Source organism: Camellia sinensis, chromosome 13 (assembly GCF_055761805.1).
Source record: "Camellia sinensis isolate YWXY chromosome 13, ASM5576180v1, whole genome shotgun sequence".
In the NCBI taxonomy this organism is placed as follows: Eukaryota; Viridiplantae; Streptophyta; class Magnoliopsida; order Ericales; family Theaceae; genus Camellia; species Camellia sinensis.
The window spans coordinates 66090268-66105497 of NC_138973.1; the positions used below are offsets into that span (position 1 = coordinate 66090268).

Here is a 15230-nt window from a genome sequence, read left to right on the forward strand (position 1 = left end):
GATACGTACCGATTGATACTACTGATACCGAAACTCCGCGATCGATACCGTTACGTTACCCGATACCGCGATTTAGAACACGGCACAAACTGTACACAAAAGGCTAAAAAACCTGTGAAATGATTTTCAAAATTTCACCGTCGCGACACTCGATCCCCGATACGTACCGATTGATACTACCAATACCGATACTCCGCGATCGATACCGTTACGTTACCCAATACCGCGATTTAGAACATGGCACAAACGTCCACAAAATTACAACAGAATAAAAATAATCTTATTGAGCAAAGATCAAGACACAATACCTCAAGAGACAAATACAGATTTTAGCCTAACATATAACAACATAATAATCAAACCTTATAATTAAGAAATACCATAAAAATGATAACATCATCATCGTCACAGTAAAAAAAAAAAAAAAGATGATTAATTATTATTAATCAAACCACCACCACCCCCGCACACTCCTCATTCATTCATTCATTCATTCATTTCCCTCCAAGCACCTGAGTCTTCCTGAACAACTTATGCTGAATATGTTGAGCAAAAGTCCTCGGCGGGAAGAGCGGCGGCTCCTCCTCCGTCACTGTCTCCGGGAGTGGCTGCAGAATGATCTTCTCCTTGGGTGGTTCGCAGAAAACCGCCCACGAAATCCTCACTTTTTCCTTATTAACGAGTCCACGATGGAGAATGCTCTTGTACTTGCGGTTACTGAGAATTTCTACGGTGTCACCAATGTGCATGATAATGGAGTTGGGGACGCATTTGGCAGTGACCCATTTGCCCTCGTAGAAGAGTTGCAGGCCGGGAACCATGTTGTGGAGGATGAAGGTGAGGGCAGAGACGTCGGTGTGGGCTTCGACGCCGAGGGCGAGCTCTGGTTGAGGGCATTTTGGGTAATAGTTTATTTTCATTTGGAGATGAAGCTCTTCCATGCCTCCTACTTCTTTTTCTAGTCGGCCTTCTTCTAGTCCCAAGCCGAGTGAGAGGGCCGACAGGACTTTTGTTGCTAGACCTCGTAGTTGCTTTGCGTACTCGCTTGTTGCCGGACTGCGTGTAATAAAATGCATTCACACAAATTTGAATAAGGGAATGTTTGCGAATATACGAATGGAAAAAGATTCGAACTCCCACAGAAAGTGACCCTACTACCCCTTTTGTGACGTGATTGGACATTTTTTGTTTCTTTCCTTTTCACCAACCCCATCTGTGTGGAGGGTGGTTGGGGTAGAGGCTTGAGGGGTCTCAATCACGAGCAAGGATCTTCTAGAGTAATTTTTTCTTAAAATTTTCTAGAGTGCTACATTGTGTGGTTGAGATTTACTGGTAAGTCACATCAATTTTTCTGATGTAACTTGCCAATAAATCTCAACCACACAATATAACACTCTAGAAAACTTTAGGGAAATTTCACTCTAGAGGATCTTTGGTGCTCAATCACCTCTCTATATGAATATGTTGAGTGGACCACATTTTTCTTTTTTGCTGATTAAAAAAATTATTAATTTTTCTATAAACTAAACATTATTGTTTTGAATGATTATAGGTCATATAATTAATTTAAGTAATTTTGATATTTTTTTAGTATAATTAATAAAGCGTAAATAACTTATCAATAACGTATGGATGACTATAATAATTTTTTTTTATCATATCATTTGATGTGATAAATTCACAATAATTAACACAATAAATCCCACTTGAGTTCCATTAACATCCAATTACTATAACTATGCAACGTTAAGTGATTAAAAAAATAAAAATAAAATTCAGATTAAATGAATACAATCCTTTCTATTGCATGAATACAACAGAAATGTCCATTTCAAAATCAATAGTTATGAAATATTTAAGTGGGTCTTATATACTATTATTTTATATTTAGGAATGAAAAAATTAAACAAAAAATGAGATTACGTATATTAATAAATGTAGCATTAAAGTAAACTTACATATAGTCGGATAGTGTCTTAGGCCAAATGGACATGTCACGCTTGTCTTCAGGGAAGACAAGGTGGAAGAAATAGTCTTCCCACTCAAGTTGACCACTAGCATTATTAGCCAACTTACTTCCATACCCTTGAATATTTCCAGAATCATGGTCATTTGCATACTTCTCCTTCTCCTCCACAGGCTGGTTAAAAAACCCTTCTCCGGCCGCCTTCACTCGCTCCATCAGCTCATCCGGTATCCCGTGGTTCACCAAATGCATCACCCCCCACTCTGTCGCCGCCTTCTTCAACGCCTCGCGGCACCTCTCCCTCACCTCCTTGTCCTCCGCCACCAAGTCTTTCAAGTCCACTGTGGGAACCTGAGGCCCTTCCTCTTTCTTCTCTTCCTCGAATACGTTGCCGATGCTAGTGAGCTCTTCTTGCGGCCTTACGTACTCTTTTGGAATCGATTCAAGGCCGCTGCTGGCCAAGCTTTCGACTCTTATACCTGCCACAGTAGCCACCATTTTTTCAAACTCAATGTATGTATGCTCTCTATTTTTTTTCTTTTTCTTTTATTTTCTTGTATCAATGGTTGTGACTGATATTTGAATGGTTTTTATAGAGGAAATTGAGTTCGTGTGTGTGTTTGCTTGGAAAGTAGGGACGAGGCTGACAGATGGGGTAGAAATAACTACCAAATTAAGAAAGGAAGAGAGAGAGGGGGTTTTGGATAGTTGTACGCGTGGTAAACTGTTACACCAGATCAGAGGGCATAGATGGGAAAGTAGAAGGTGGGTTTGACTGGAGGGTTTAAGCACGAGGTTCTTCTAACTCTAACCGTCACCAGAGTCAATTCTCACCTATTATGATTTGAAACCAAGAAAATAAGGAGCAAGATCCTCTCCTCAGATTTCTCTACTTGGCTCCCTATTTGGTGAGTCATTGGGGCCACTTTTGGACTTAATATTAATTATTCAAACCGCTAACATTTTAGAATTTGTTGAATATATCATACCTGTAAAAAAATCAAGTCGATCAGATATCTAAAACCACGTGTTCAAATCATCGAACTAAAAGTTTTATTAAATTTTTTTTTAATAAACGATTTTTACTTCGATGATCCGAATACATGATTTCCGACATCCGATAAACTTGATTTTTTACAAGTAAGACATATTTGACAAATCTTAAAATATAAACGGTTCAAATTATTAAAGTTAAGCTTTAAAGTAGATCCAATCAATGACCCGGAACCAAATAGAGAGATCCAAGGAAAGGATCTAGACTCGAAAATAAGCACGGTAAGTCAAAAACTACGTGCCCTTTCCATCAACAAGCAAAGACTGCCACCCTTTTCTAGCTGAGTAAGAGCATCTCCAATGCACTAGGCATATAATACTTGTTAGTTAAAATGCCTAGTGTGATTCACTTTTTTCAATTCCAATGCACTAGGCATATGATTAGGTATTTTGGCTCAACTCATATTCACTAGCTACATGTAGCTAGCCTTCAACGCTAGGCAAAATGTATTCAATCATTAGGATCATTTCCCTCCATCTTTGTTGTTGACGTGGCATTCTATAAAATTAATAGTATTTGGATAAATAGCTAAAATAAAGAGCATGGTTGGAGTAAAAACATAAAACAGTTGATAGGCAAAATAAAATATATACTTTATAGTAATATTTGGATAGGTAAAATGCCTACTACCGCTGGAGATGCTAATGTTATATTACATTTATCATATCATTTTATGTCCAAATATTGTATTAGAAATAGGCATAAATAGTGAGATTCATTACATTAATAATATACTGTAATATACTGACACAAGGGACAATGTACTAAAAACAATATAAAAATGTGATATGTATAATATTGGGGTAAAATTTAAGTGGATATGTAGGAAAATATTTTCAAATTAATTGTAAACTTTACAAATAATAAAAAGTAAAAACATGAGTTTTTTCTTGATTTTGTTATTACGATTTAGAAAAAGCCCTGACATGTAATTTTTCTATAATATTACTCTCTTTGTATACAATTTTAATAAATAAGAGGAACATTATACAAGATATTTTGCGTATGAGTGAAACCTTTATTTGTGTGACATTATTTAATAAATAAATGAATAAGTACAAGTGTAAAAATAATAACGAGTGATCATGAATTTTAATATAAGTACATGAAGTGTAAAAATATATAAAACTACGTAAAAACATTTGAAAATGCATTCAAATTCTAACTACTTAATCATTGCCTTTACTTTAATAACAATTCGTAAGACTTTGCTCAATTAGCATATTCTTTTTTCTTTTCTTTTTTTTTATACAACATTAGCATATTCTTTTATTTTATGTGATTTTGTTTTCCAGGCGCATGCACCATCTACCAGCCATGCACGTGACAGCTAACCCCCATGCCGAACCCACATCCTAAAACCATTTTTATTATTATCATCTTCCATTCTATATATATATATATATATATAAAATAGGATTTGACTTATCTCTAGTTGAAAGTGGAATTAGACCAAATAGTTAAAGTCTCTAATTCGTAAGAATCATTAAACGAAAAATTCTTACAGTAAGAATTTATGAAAATATAACCCAGTTGAATTTCTTTTTTTAAAATTCTTATTAATAACAGTCTTTCGTTTAATGATTCCTCCCGATCAGAGTCTTTCGTTTAATGACTCTTTCCAATCAGAAATCTCAACATGAGTAATGTTAGAGATCATGAAAAAAATATCATGAAAATGATCATGAAAGATTCTTCACCTTTGGATTATATACACAATAAAACACCACACACTAATCAAAAGATGAAGGCTCTGTTTGGAACAATTCTCAAAATCGTTTTCTACACTTGCGTTCGCGCGCGGTGTTTGGATAGAGTTGTGGAATTAATTTTCCACAACTCTGCAAAAAACTCTGTCAAACAGAGCGCGATTTTTAATTTTTTTTTTTGAAATTTGGCCTAACCGGTCGTCCGGCCGGTTGACCGAAACGGTGAACTTTTTTCTTTTTTTTTTTCAATTGATATGTTAATTTTTATATATTTGAAAAAAATATTTTTTGAATTTTTTAAAATTTTTTATGTGCTTTAAAATAATTTTGAGTTGTATGTTTGGTTATGAGTTGTAAATTTTTATATCAAATATCGAATGTCACATCAATAATTCCTCACTCAATTCAAAACTATTTTCAAAACTCTTTACCAAACAAATTTTTCACATTCAAATCATAATTCCAAACCCCACAAACTCAAAATACAACTCATACTCTCAAATCATAGTTACAAAGCTCTACCAAACGCAACCAAAAATTATTCATAATACATTTCATGATATTTTTTTCATGATCGTTAATATTATTCATAATATATCTATGTTTTATATTACCTATATTTTACTTTTTATATAGTTTTGTCTAAAATGGTTACTGGGCTTTTAGCTAGTCGCATGTAATAAATCATAACATGTGGATACATTGATGATTTGTCTTTCAAAATATCCCCAAAAATGCATTTTATCACCTCAAATTTAGGAGTGTTTTGGGAAGTCTATTAACTTCTTTAGTGGATTTTTTTTTTAATGTTTCAAAAAGTTTGAGATTTTTAAATTCAGTTGGACAAGATGAATAAAAAAATTATAATTTTTTCAAAAAAAATCAGAGAAGACAAAAATAAGCAATCATTTTGGCTTATTTTCATCTTTAGTATTTTGTTTTGGAATTTTTCAAAAGAAAAAAAAAAAGAAACTCTGCTTGCATTTTAAATATAAAATCAAGAAATCAAAAAAATAACTTCTAACATATTTCTCAAAATAATCCTTCAAGCATAAGGTCAAACCCAAGTACTATCTTCTCTCATGCAAAAGTTTCTTGACTTTTTGGAAAGATAGTTAGAAGTTAATTTTTAAAAATTTTTTAATTGTTTTTAAAAAATGTGTAAAAAAATATGAGAGATGATGTGATCCAAAATAGGTTAAAAACTGTAAAATGATTTTTAACCTTCTTTTTAAAATAGCCCCAATAAAATATTATGGTACACTCCTCAAAATGTGTGTATTATATGCACCTTATAATTATAAAAAAAAATGACATAATTTCATACTTTCTAAATCATAAATAAAAAAATAAAAATAAGTCATAACCAAATACAAAAAAAAAAAAAAAAATCATAACCAAAATCTTAAAATAATATCATAACTAAAAAAAAAAATAGTATAACTAAGGATGCATATGGTATGAGATGTGTATAATAGAATTATCTGTGAAGACAATGATTCAAAAAGATTAATTCCTTAGGAAAAATGTTATGAACCCACGTAATTATTTCAAATTTATCCCGAATGAGAGTTGTGTGATTAAACTTGAATTTGTATAGCGTAAAATTCATATATAAAATAAATGTAAATACGAAAATAACAATTCTAAATAATATTTAAATAATTAAATCTAAATTTGTAATATTACTTATTCGTCAGATAAAACACTTGATGCCATGTCCACATGTTTTCTGGAAAATCTCTATTTCAAATTTCCTTGTCACCCAAAAAACGGATTTGGGGTGGTTGCTGTGTGAGGTGCACAACAACCACTGTTGTGCAGTCCAATAGGCTCATTTTATGACCCATTTCGATAATTCGAACTGTTTATAAGTTAAAATACATTAAGTAGAATATACCTGCAAAAAATCAAGTTAATCAGATATCGTTTATTCTTTCATTCACTCACATTTGACAGAGTAAACGATATCCAATTAACTTAATTTTTTGTAGGTATGTTTAATTTGATGTACTCTAAAATGTGAACGGTTCAGAATATCAAAATGGACCCCGAAATAGACCCATTGGGCTGCACAATAGTGATTGTTATGCACTCCGCATAGCAACCCTCCCAAATTCCCAAAAAACCACCCACACAAGTCACATGACTTGCTTTGAAACTTGTTTTAGTGATTTCTTCTTCTTTTTTTATATAGTGAAAAAAGTTAATTTATTTAGAAATAATTTTTTAGTTAGAAATATAGTTGTGAGAAAAAAAAAATGTACAATATGACTTTTTACTATTTAGGTTAAATTTTTAACTTTTTAATTTTTTTGAGTGGCTTTTTAACTTTTATTTATTTATTTATATATTTGTTTTTAAACTAAAAAGCCACATCCAAAGTGGCCCATGTTGCGTATATATATATGGTCGGTGGTTGGTGGTTGGGTCGGTGGTTGGGTTGGGTTTGGACTCAAATCAGATCCTCATGGATAGCTTGACCCATTGGTTTGAATGAATGGTCGCATTCACTCAGGGGTGATTGGAGATTGGATTGAGTGGGGTAATATCTCATCTTTTATATGCCATTCATTCAAAATTAGCCAAACAGGAGAAAATTAATTTGTATCTGTTCATCAATTTAGTGGATGCAGATTGAACAGGTCGTATGAATTGGCGGATGAATACAATTGATTTGGCAGTTTAGACTTTACAAATTTTGAGTATTTTTTAAAATTATAATTCATAATTTTTACAATCTCTAATAACTAGTAATCTAAAAAAATAAGTATTATTTGTTCATAATAGACTATGGTACCACACGTGTATATTTTAAAGTATTGTTTTTTATTTTCATGAAAATATATATTTTATTATTTCTACCTCACGTTGTTACTTGTTGGTAGATTTTTTTTTTTTAACTTCATCTATTGGTGGATTGGGTTTATACAGGTGCGGCATAGTTTATGCGTCATCTAAATCGTATCGGTGAATTTTGACATATTTCATTCGCATCTATTTGCAAAAAGATAGACATCTATCCAAAATCAATTAAGTTGGGTTGATTTGGTCGAATTGTATAAATTGAACGATTCCATGATTACCCTATAATCACTAGATAGTGGTGCTTTGGGAAATTGATAAAAAATGACTTTTTAACTTTTATGACTTTTTGTTTGTGTTTTTTTGTGTAAAAAAATTGGCTTTTTGTGTAAAAAAACTAAAAAATAGGAAATTCTATTTCCATACATTACTTTCTCTCTTTCCACCCACTTAATTATTTTTTTTATTACATTTTTGTCTTATTATCAAAATATCCCTTTCCCAAAATCCTAACTCTAACTCTCTCAAACCATATTTGTGAGTCTGACTTTGTACCTCCTCATTTATAGCTGACAAACATATTCTGGTAGTAGCCTTTTTGTTTTCTGTTTACTCCATGACGTATTTCACTTTGAGAATTATCTAAACTATTGCAAAAATTTTACCTTTCATTGCTTTGCCAGTTTTTCATTTTCAATTTAATTTAACTTATTTCTTTTTATTATTATTATTATTTTTTTTTTATCTTTCACCTCCAATCACTATTTTGTTCCTACTAGCCATATCCTTCAATACAATTGAATCTTCATTTCAAAACCCAGATGATGCCATAATTGAATATTTGACATTTGGTAATCTCAATTCTTGTTGTGAGAAGCTTGAGAAGTTGCTTACTCCTGGTCTCATTGATGGGCAATTGGAACTAAAAGAAGAAAAATCAAAGCAACAATTTTGATTCTTGAATAGTTATGCAGATTTCAATTTGTTTCAACTCTAAGAGGTATTACCAATTTTCATAGATGTAACAAAAAAATGTTTATGTCATTTGTAGATAACGAAACTCAATACCAGTTACTTTGAAAAAATAAAAGCGGTGGTGGGTTGTTAGGGTTAGGGTTTGAAGGATGAAGATGGTAAGGGTATTTTTGGTATAGGAGGATATGTATTGAGTGAAAGTTAATAATTTAAATTTATTTAGTGTGTGTATTGAGAAAATGTACGAAAACAAAGAAAGTAGAGTGTGGAAATAGATTTTTTCCTAAAAAATCAAAAAGCTGACTTTTTATTAAGTTTCCCAATTGCCCCATAATGATCATTGAATGATGATTGTATTTTAGCGTGATTGTTTCAAAAACTTATTATATATTCATAAAATATTTATATTTATAAAATTTATTATTCATTTGTAATTATTTTATAAAACTATCCGCAAGTTAAATTTTTCCTAAATAAATACGCTCAATGCATTTTGCCAGAAATTATCCTATTATTCTCTCCACTCTAAAGTGCATGTGAGGCTTTTAGTATTGTGGAATCCGGAACATTGTAATGTCTTATTTATTATATGACAAATTATTATTATATTAATAACATGAACATTGTGGGTGTTTGGTAAAACTTAATTTTAACTTAAAGCAGCTTTTGACTTAAATTAAGCTATATTGGTGCGTTTGGTATAGCTTATGAGGATAGCTTATGGCTTAATTTAAGTCAAATTTCAACTTAAATTTAAAGTTGCTCTGGAGATGCTTAAAAAAACGACTTATGCGCGCAGCTATTTGGGGAGGGGCTAAATGACTGAAATGCCCCTCCTAATCTCCATTATTTACGAAAATGCCATTATATAATCCCATCTGAAAACACTGTTCACTCTCTCTCTCTCTCGATGGAGGCGATTTCCGGCGAGTGTGGAGGCGATTTCCGGCGGTCCAGGTAATCTCCGTCATTGCGATCTCAAGGCATCCGACACTCATTTTCATCCTCAACACAGCACAACATCCATCGTCATCGCGACCTCTCTTCTCTCTCTCTCTCTCGATCGTCATCTCGATCTTCCCCGTCCGAGAAAATCCTAGCGTCGTCGTCATCTCGATCTTCCCCGTCGCGATCTGCTCTCACGCGATCTGCTCTCGCGCGATCTACTCTCGAAGCTGTAGAAGCTCTCGAAACCAGAGGAAACCCTAGATCTAATCTGCAATCTCACTCGATCTCGTCTCTCTTTTCTCTATTGCAGACCACCGGCGACGAGGAAGATCAAGGCTAGGGTTGCGACGTACGGAGGCTCAGGAAGGAAGAGGAAGGAAAAAAATTAAATAAATTAAACAAAAATAATAATTAAAAACAAAATAATAAAAATAATATTGAACAAAATAAATTGAAATAAAAATAAAAAATAAAATAATCAAAATAATAATAAAAATAATTTATTAATATTGAAATAAATTGTGCAATTCATATCCATTAAATAAATAACACAATTTAATTGTAATGAAAAAGAATAATAAATTAAAAAAAGAATTATATTAACATTATAATAATTATATTAATATTAAAAGAATTAAATCAATTACACAATTTAATTGTAATGAAAAAGAATAATAAATTAAAAAAAGAATTATATTAACATTATAATAATTATATTAATATTAAAAGAATTATATTAATATTATAACAATTTAATTGTAATTAGTATTAAAAAGAATTATATTAAAAAATAATAATAATTAGTATCAAATAATATTAATATTATTTGATATTAATTACATTTTATCAAGTGTAATAATTTTTATATTAGTTGATACTAATTAATACTAATTATATTAACTTTTATTAATGAAATAATTTTTTAAAATTAAAATTGGAAAAAAAAAAGACAAAATTATCATTTTTATATCATATAAGGGCAAAAAAGTCAATTATACAGAAAAAGCTATTTTACAGCTTATTTACCAAACACTATTCTGCAACTTAAATCTATAATCCCACAGCTACACCAAACAGGTTACCAGCTTATGCTCACAGCTGTAAGCTATAATCTGTTAAGCTATAATCTATAATCACTTTCCCACAGTTCTACCAAATGGGGCCATTATTATTTATGTTTAAAAATTAGACTCACTTTTTAGATTTAGTGGTATGTTAAAAAATGACTGATTGATAACTAATTATTTTTTTGACACATCATTAGATTTAGAAAGTGATCTAAAAAATAGATTTATGTATAATTTTCCTAATAACATATATGAATAATAGAATTAGAACTATTAAAAAGTCGTTAAAAAATCATTCGTAATTAGTTCATTCATAAGTTTTAAGTTTAAATAATTTATTATTTGGTTTTATAAATTTATATACTGTAAAATTTAATGTATAAAGAGAAATAAAGAGTGAATAAATTGTATGTATTATTGATTTATGATATTGTTATAAATTACAAATGGTGAGGGGCTCCTTATATAAGAGATGTAGTGGAGTAGGTGGTAGTAGGTGGTAGTGGTAGGTGTGTAGTAGGTGGTGGTAGGTGTAGTAGGTGGAGTAGGTGATGGTAGGTTTTAACAGCCCCCCGCAAACTCAAGGGGGATAGGAACTAACCAACTTGAGTTTGGAGAGAGGAACAAAACAAGAAAATAATCTGAAAAATAAAAAATGAATAGGAGACACTGTATGGTCGTGTCAGACCGTTGTAGAAGACTGTATGGTTATGGCAGACCGATGTAGAAGACACTGGCTCGTGTCGGACCGATGTAGAAGACAGTTTATGGGGTCATGTCGGACCGTTGTAGCAGACAATGTTGTGACAGTTGTTGTGACAGTTTACGGAGTCTTGCTGGACCCTTGTAGAAACTAACCGGAATCAATGTCGGGACAGTTTACAGAGTCTTGTCGGACCCATGAAGGAGCTAACCGGAATCAATGTCGGGACAGTTTACAGAGTCTTGTCGGACCCATAAAGGAGCTAACCGGAATCAATGTCGGGACAGTTTACAGAGTCTTGTCGGACCCCTAAAAAGTCGCACCCTCAAAAGGTGTGCCCAATCTTTCAAAAGGCGTGCCATCAAAAGGCGTGCCCAATCCATAAAAAGGCGTGCCATCAAAAGGCGAGCCCAAGTCATAAAAAGATGTGCCAGACATGATGGCGAGGCGCGTCACCACATTGGCTTGCGCACCCGTTTTGTCGTCTGGCGTCAAGTGGCGCGCGATGCGCGTGTCTGCCATGGCTATTTAACCAAGACGGATGCTGAGGCTAAGGCAGAGGCTAAGACAAAAAAACTGGCTAAAAACCTCTGAGAAACTCTTCGTTGTCTTGAGAGAGATACTCTGTAACACTCTGTAACCAACCCTTCTCTGAAACACTTAGCAACCCATAACATGGCCTCGTCTTCCCGTTCAGCTACCCAGAATATGGTCTCTTCGTCCCGTGGTCTACTCACTCTCTTTCCCGACCTCAACGAGTCAACAAGAGAGATAACTGGTGCGGTGGCCAGTGAACCTCAACCAAGCGCCTCTGGTTTTGCTCCGTTGAACTTTCCGATGCGGTCGGTGGAGCAAAAAATGGCGGTGCAAACTGATATTGAGGCCAATCAGTATACTTTGAAGTCATGTGTGGAAACCATGACGGCGGTCACAAACTTGTCGCACCAGCTGCAGAGTAGGACAAATGAGGTGCAACAGTTAAACGCCCAACTGGCTCTACTCCAACGCATGTATAAGGATGCGCGAGCAGAGATAAGTGTGCTAAAGGCAGAAAATAAGGAGCTGAAGCGGAAGGCCACCGTGATGTTCCGATTTGGAGGGCCGCCATATGCTGAGCAGGGTGGAGTGATCGTGTCCAGTGGAGTAGGAAATACGGAGGCAACATCGTCAAGGGCCGCCCAGGACGGAGGCAAGAAGAAGAGACCGGCGGTAGAGTAGAGAAGAAAAATCCCGCTTGTGGATGTGGTGGTTGTGGTTTTGGTTTTGGTTGTTTGTTTGTTTTTTTTTTTTTTTTTTTTGGTGTAAAATTGTGATCGAGGTTGATCTCCGTCATAAAGAAAGAAATGACAAGTGCGTGGAATGTTTGTGGTGTTATTTTGGTGTTGTTGTTTTGTAGAATAAGAAAAATAAAATAAAATAAAATAAAAAGATGAAAGACAATATTTTTGGATGGCCGATTTGAGAAAGATCGGTGTGAGGTTTTTTTTTTTTTTTTTTGTTAAAAAAAAATATATATATATATTCTATACACTCTAGTGGAATGAATGATGGGTTCTGGCAACATCACATTGTGGGGGTGGTGGAGTCTGACAAAGTAAAGAGTGGGAATCATGAGATGGGTTCTACTTTTGTCTGTGTAGAGAGAGGTTTGGTTTTAAAGTAAGGGAAATCAGGGATATGATTAAAGTGGGTCTAGTGGAGAAAAAGGGATCAGAGAGAGAGAGCGAAGGAAGGCGAAAATGGTGAAGTTTCTGAAACCAAACAAGGTCGTAATCGTCCTCCAAGGCCGCTACGCCGGCCGAAAAGCCGTGATCATCAGATCCTTCGACGATGGCACTCGCGATCGCCCCTACGGCCACTGTCTCGTCGCCGGAATCTCCAAGTACCCGAAGAAGGTGATTCGCAAGGATTCCGCCACCACAACGGCTACAAGTGCGGCGAGAGAGAGAGAGAGTTACCAGACGGTGTTTCTGAACTGATGAGAAGTGAAGAATGTCTTGATGGGTTCGTTGGCAGGGCCAGAATCGGCTGGAAGAAACTATCCATGTGTGTGTTCTCATGCCCCACGAGAGAAAGAGAAAAGAGAGTGACAGTGAGGGAGTTCATGCATGTCTCTCTCTGTGTGTTATCCGAGAGAAAGAAAGTATGTATATGGATATCTCTGTGTATCATTTGTCACCTATGGTTCCCCGGCGACAGGTCCGACACCACCTATTGATCTTGCTGCTGCTGGTTGTTCTTGTTGTAACTATTGACCTCGGGTTGGCAATAAAATTGCAGAACTCTGCTGGGTTTGTTGCTGCATCGGAACCTTAGATTGTTGTAGCATACCAGATTGAGTTCCAAGTCCGAGCAATTGCTACTGTTGCTGCTGTATTTGTTATGAATGGTCCATTATGAGCAGCCTTGTGCATTCATCTTCCATGCAACAGAATGTGGTGGTGAGGTGTATGGAAGGAGAGAACCAGCCCAAGAGAGAAGAGGTTGGCCTGTCTGTCTGGCTATGTTGGGTGTCCCGCCTGCATGGTGGGTGTGTGTGTTTTGCCCATCATTGTTGCAGACATGGTGTTCGACGAAATGTCCCAAAGGGATTTTGGGTTTGCTTCGGCGAGGTGGTGAAGAAGAGTGAAGGTATGTGTAGAGGTCCGGCGGGCGGCCAAGGCGAGGCTGCCGCCCGCCGGTGAAGCAGAATTACTAGCTTCTTAACCTTGCTCTGATACCATGTAAAATTTAATGTATAAAGAGAAATAAAGAGTGAATAAATTGTATGTATTATTGATTTATGATATTGTTATAAATTACAAATGGTGAGGGGCTCCTTATATAAGAGATGTAGTGGAGTAGGTGGTAGTAGGTGGTAGTGGTAGGTGTGTAGTAGGTGGTGGTAGGTGTAGTAGGTGGAGTAGGTGATGGTAGGTTTTAACAAATTTAAAAAAAAATCAAGTTATTTAAATTTAATTTATCAAAAAATTGTTCGAAATTGCTTATTATGTTAAATAAATCAAATTTAAATACGTTTTTAAATTCATCATTGTGAAAGAGCAAATTTAAAGAACATACACTCCGCTCGTTTATCAACCTAAATAGAACTTATTAAATTAGTATTAATAATAAATTCAAATAATAAGCTCATAAAATTATTGTGAAAGAAACCAAAAACCGATGACCTGGCAGTTGGTTTTGTATGTTAGTGGGTGACAGGCGTAATATATGTTTAATTCAGATAAATAAGTATAAAAATAAATAATAAAGAAATTAATATCATAATATGTATCTTATCTAAATGATATATAAGAGTGTTTTTAATAAAATTTAAAATTTTGAGTTCAAATCTTGCTTGAATAATATTTTTTTATTTTAAGATAAGAAACTTTGTCATGTGATAGAAGGAGAAGCCACCACACTATTAAATACCAATTCATGTGCTTACATATATAATAGTATAAATATATATATATATATATATATATATGTATATTTTTTTTCCAAAAGGAATAAGAGAGTAATTATAAATATAAAATTTATTTATATAATCGAACAAAGCCCTCATTTGGCATAATGGGTTGGGGTGTGGTGAGTTGAGGCTAAAATAATCATAAAATGATAAAATAATTTTTTTAGCTTAATAAGATAAAATGTCACATTTAAATCATAATTATTTCATTTTTTTCCTACAAAATTCTAAAAAGTCAAAAAATTTATCCAAAATGAAACTTTTTAACCTAAGTTAAAATAATTAAAAAATTAATAAATTCCAACAATTAAATATTGGGCAAATTACATATACCCCTCGAGAATTGGCTAAATTACAAATACCTTCCTGAGGTTTGAGAAATTACAAATTTCCCTCTGAATGCTATGTTTGCATAACAAATTAGGGGATAATTTGTTATGAAATTTAAACCTCAGGAGACAAATTGTTATGAAAATACAAACCTTAGAGGACGGGATGTAATTTCTGAAACCTCAAGAGGATATCTATAATTTAGTCAAACCTCAAGGG

The 15230-nt window shown here is 33.7% G+C and overlaps 1 protein-coding gene across 1 annotated transcript; it reads right to left on the reverse strand.

Moving 5' to 3' along the window:
* Positions 1-258: 258 nt before the first annotated feature.
* On the reverse strand, positions 259-2876 carry LOC114274940 (anthocyanin synthase). The gene is made up of 2 exons (XM_028216924.2): positions 1959-2876; positions 259-1056 (listed from the first exon to the last, which is right to left on the reverse strand). The coding sequence occupies exons 1-2, from the start codon at positions 2462-2464 to the stop codon at positions 495-497; spliced, it is 1068 nt and encodes a 355-aa protein (XP_028072725.2). The 5' UTR covers positions 2465-2876; the 3' UTR covers positions 259-494.
* Positions 2877-15230: the final 12354 nt, after the last annotated feature.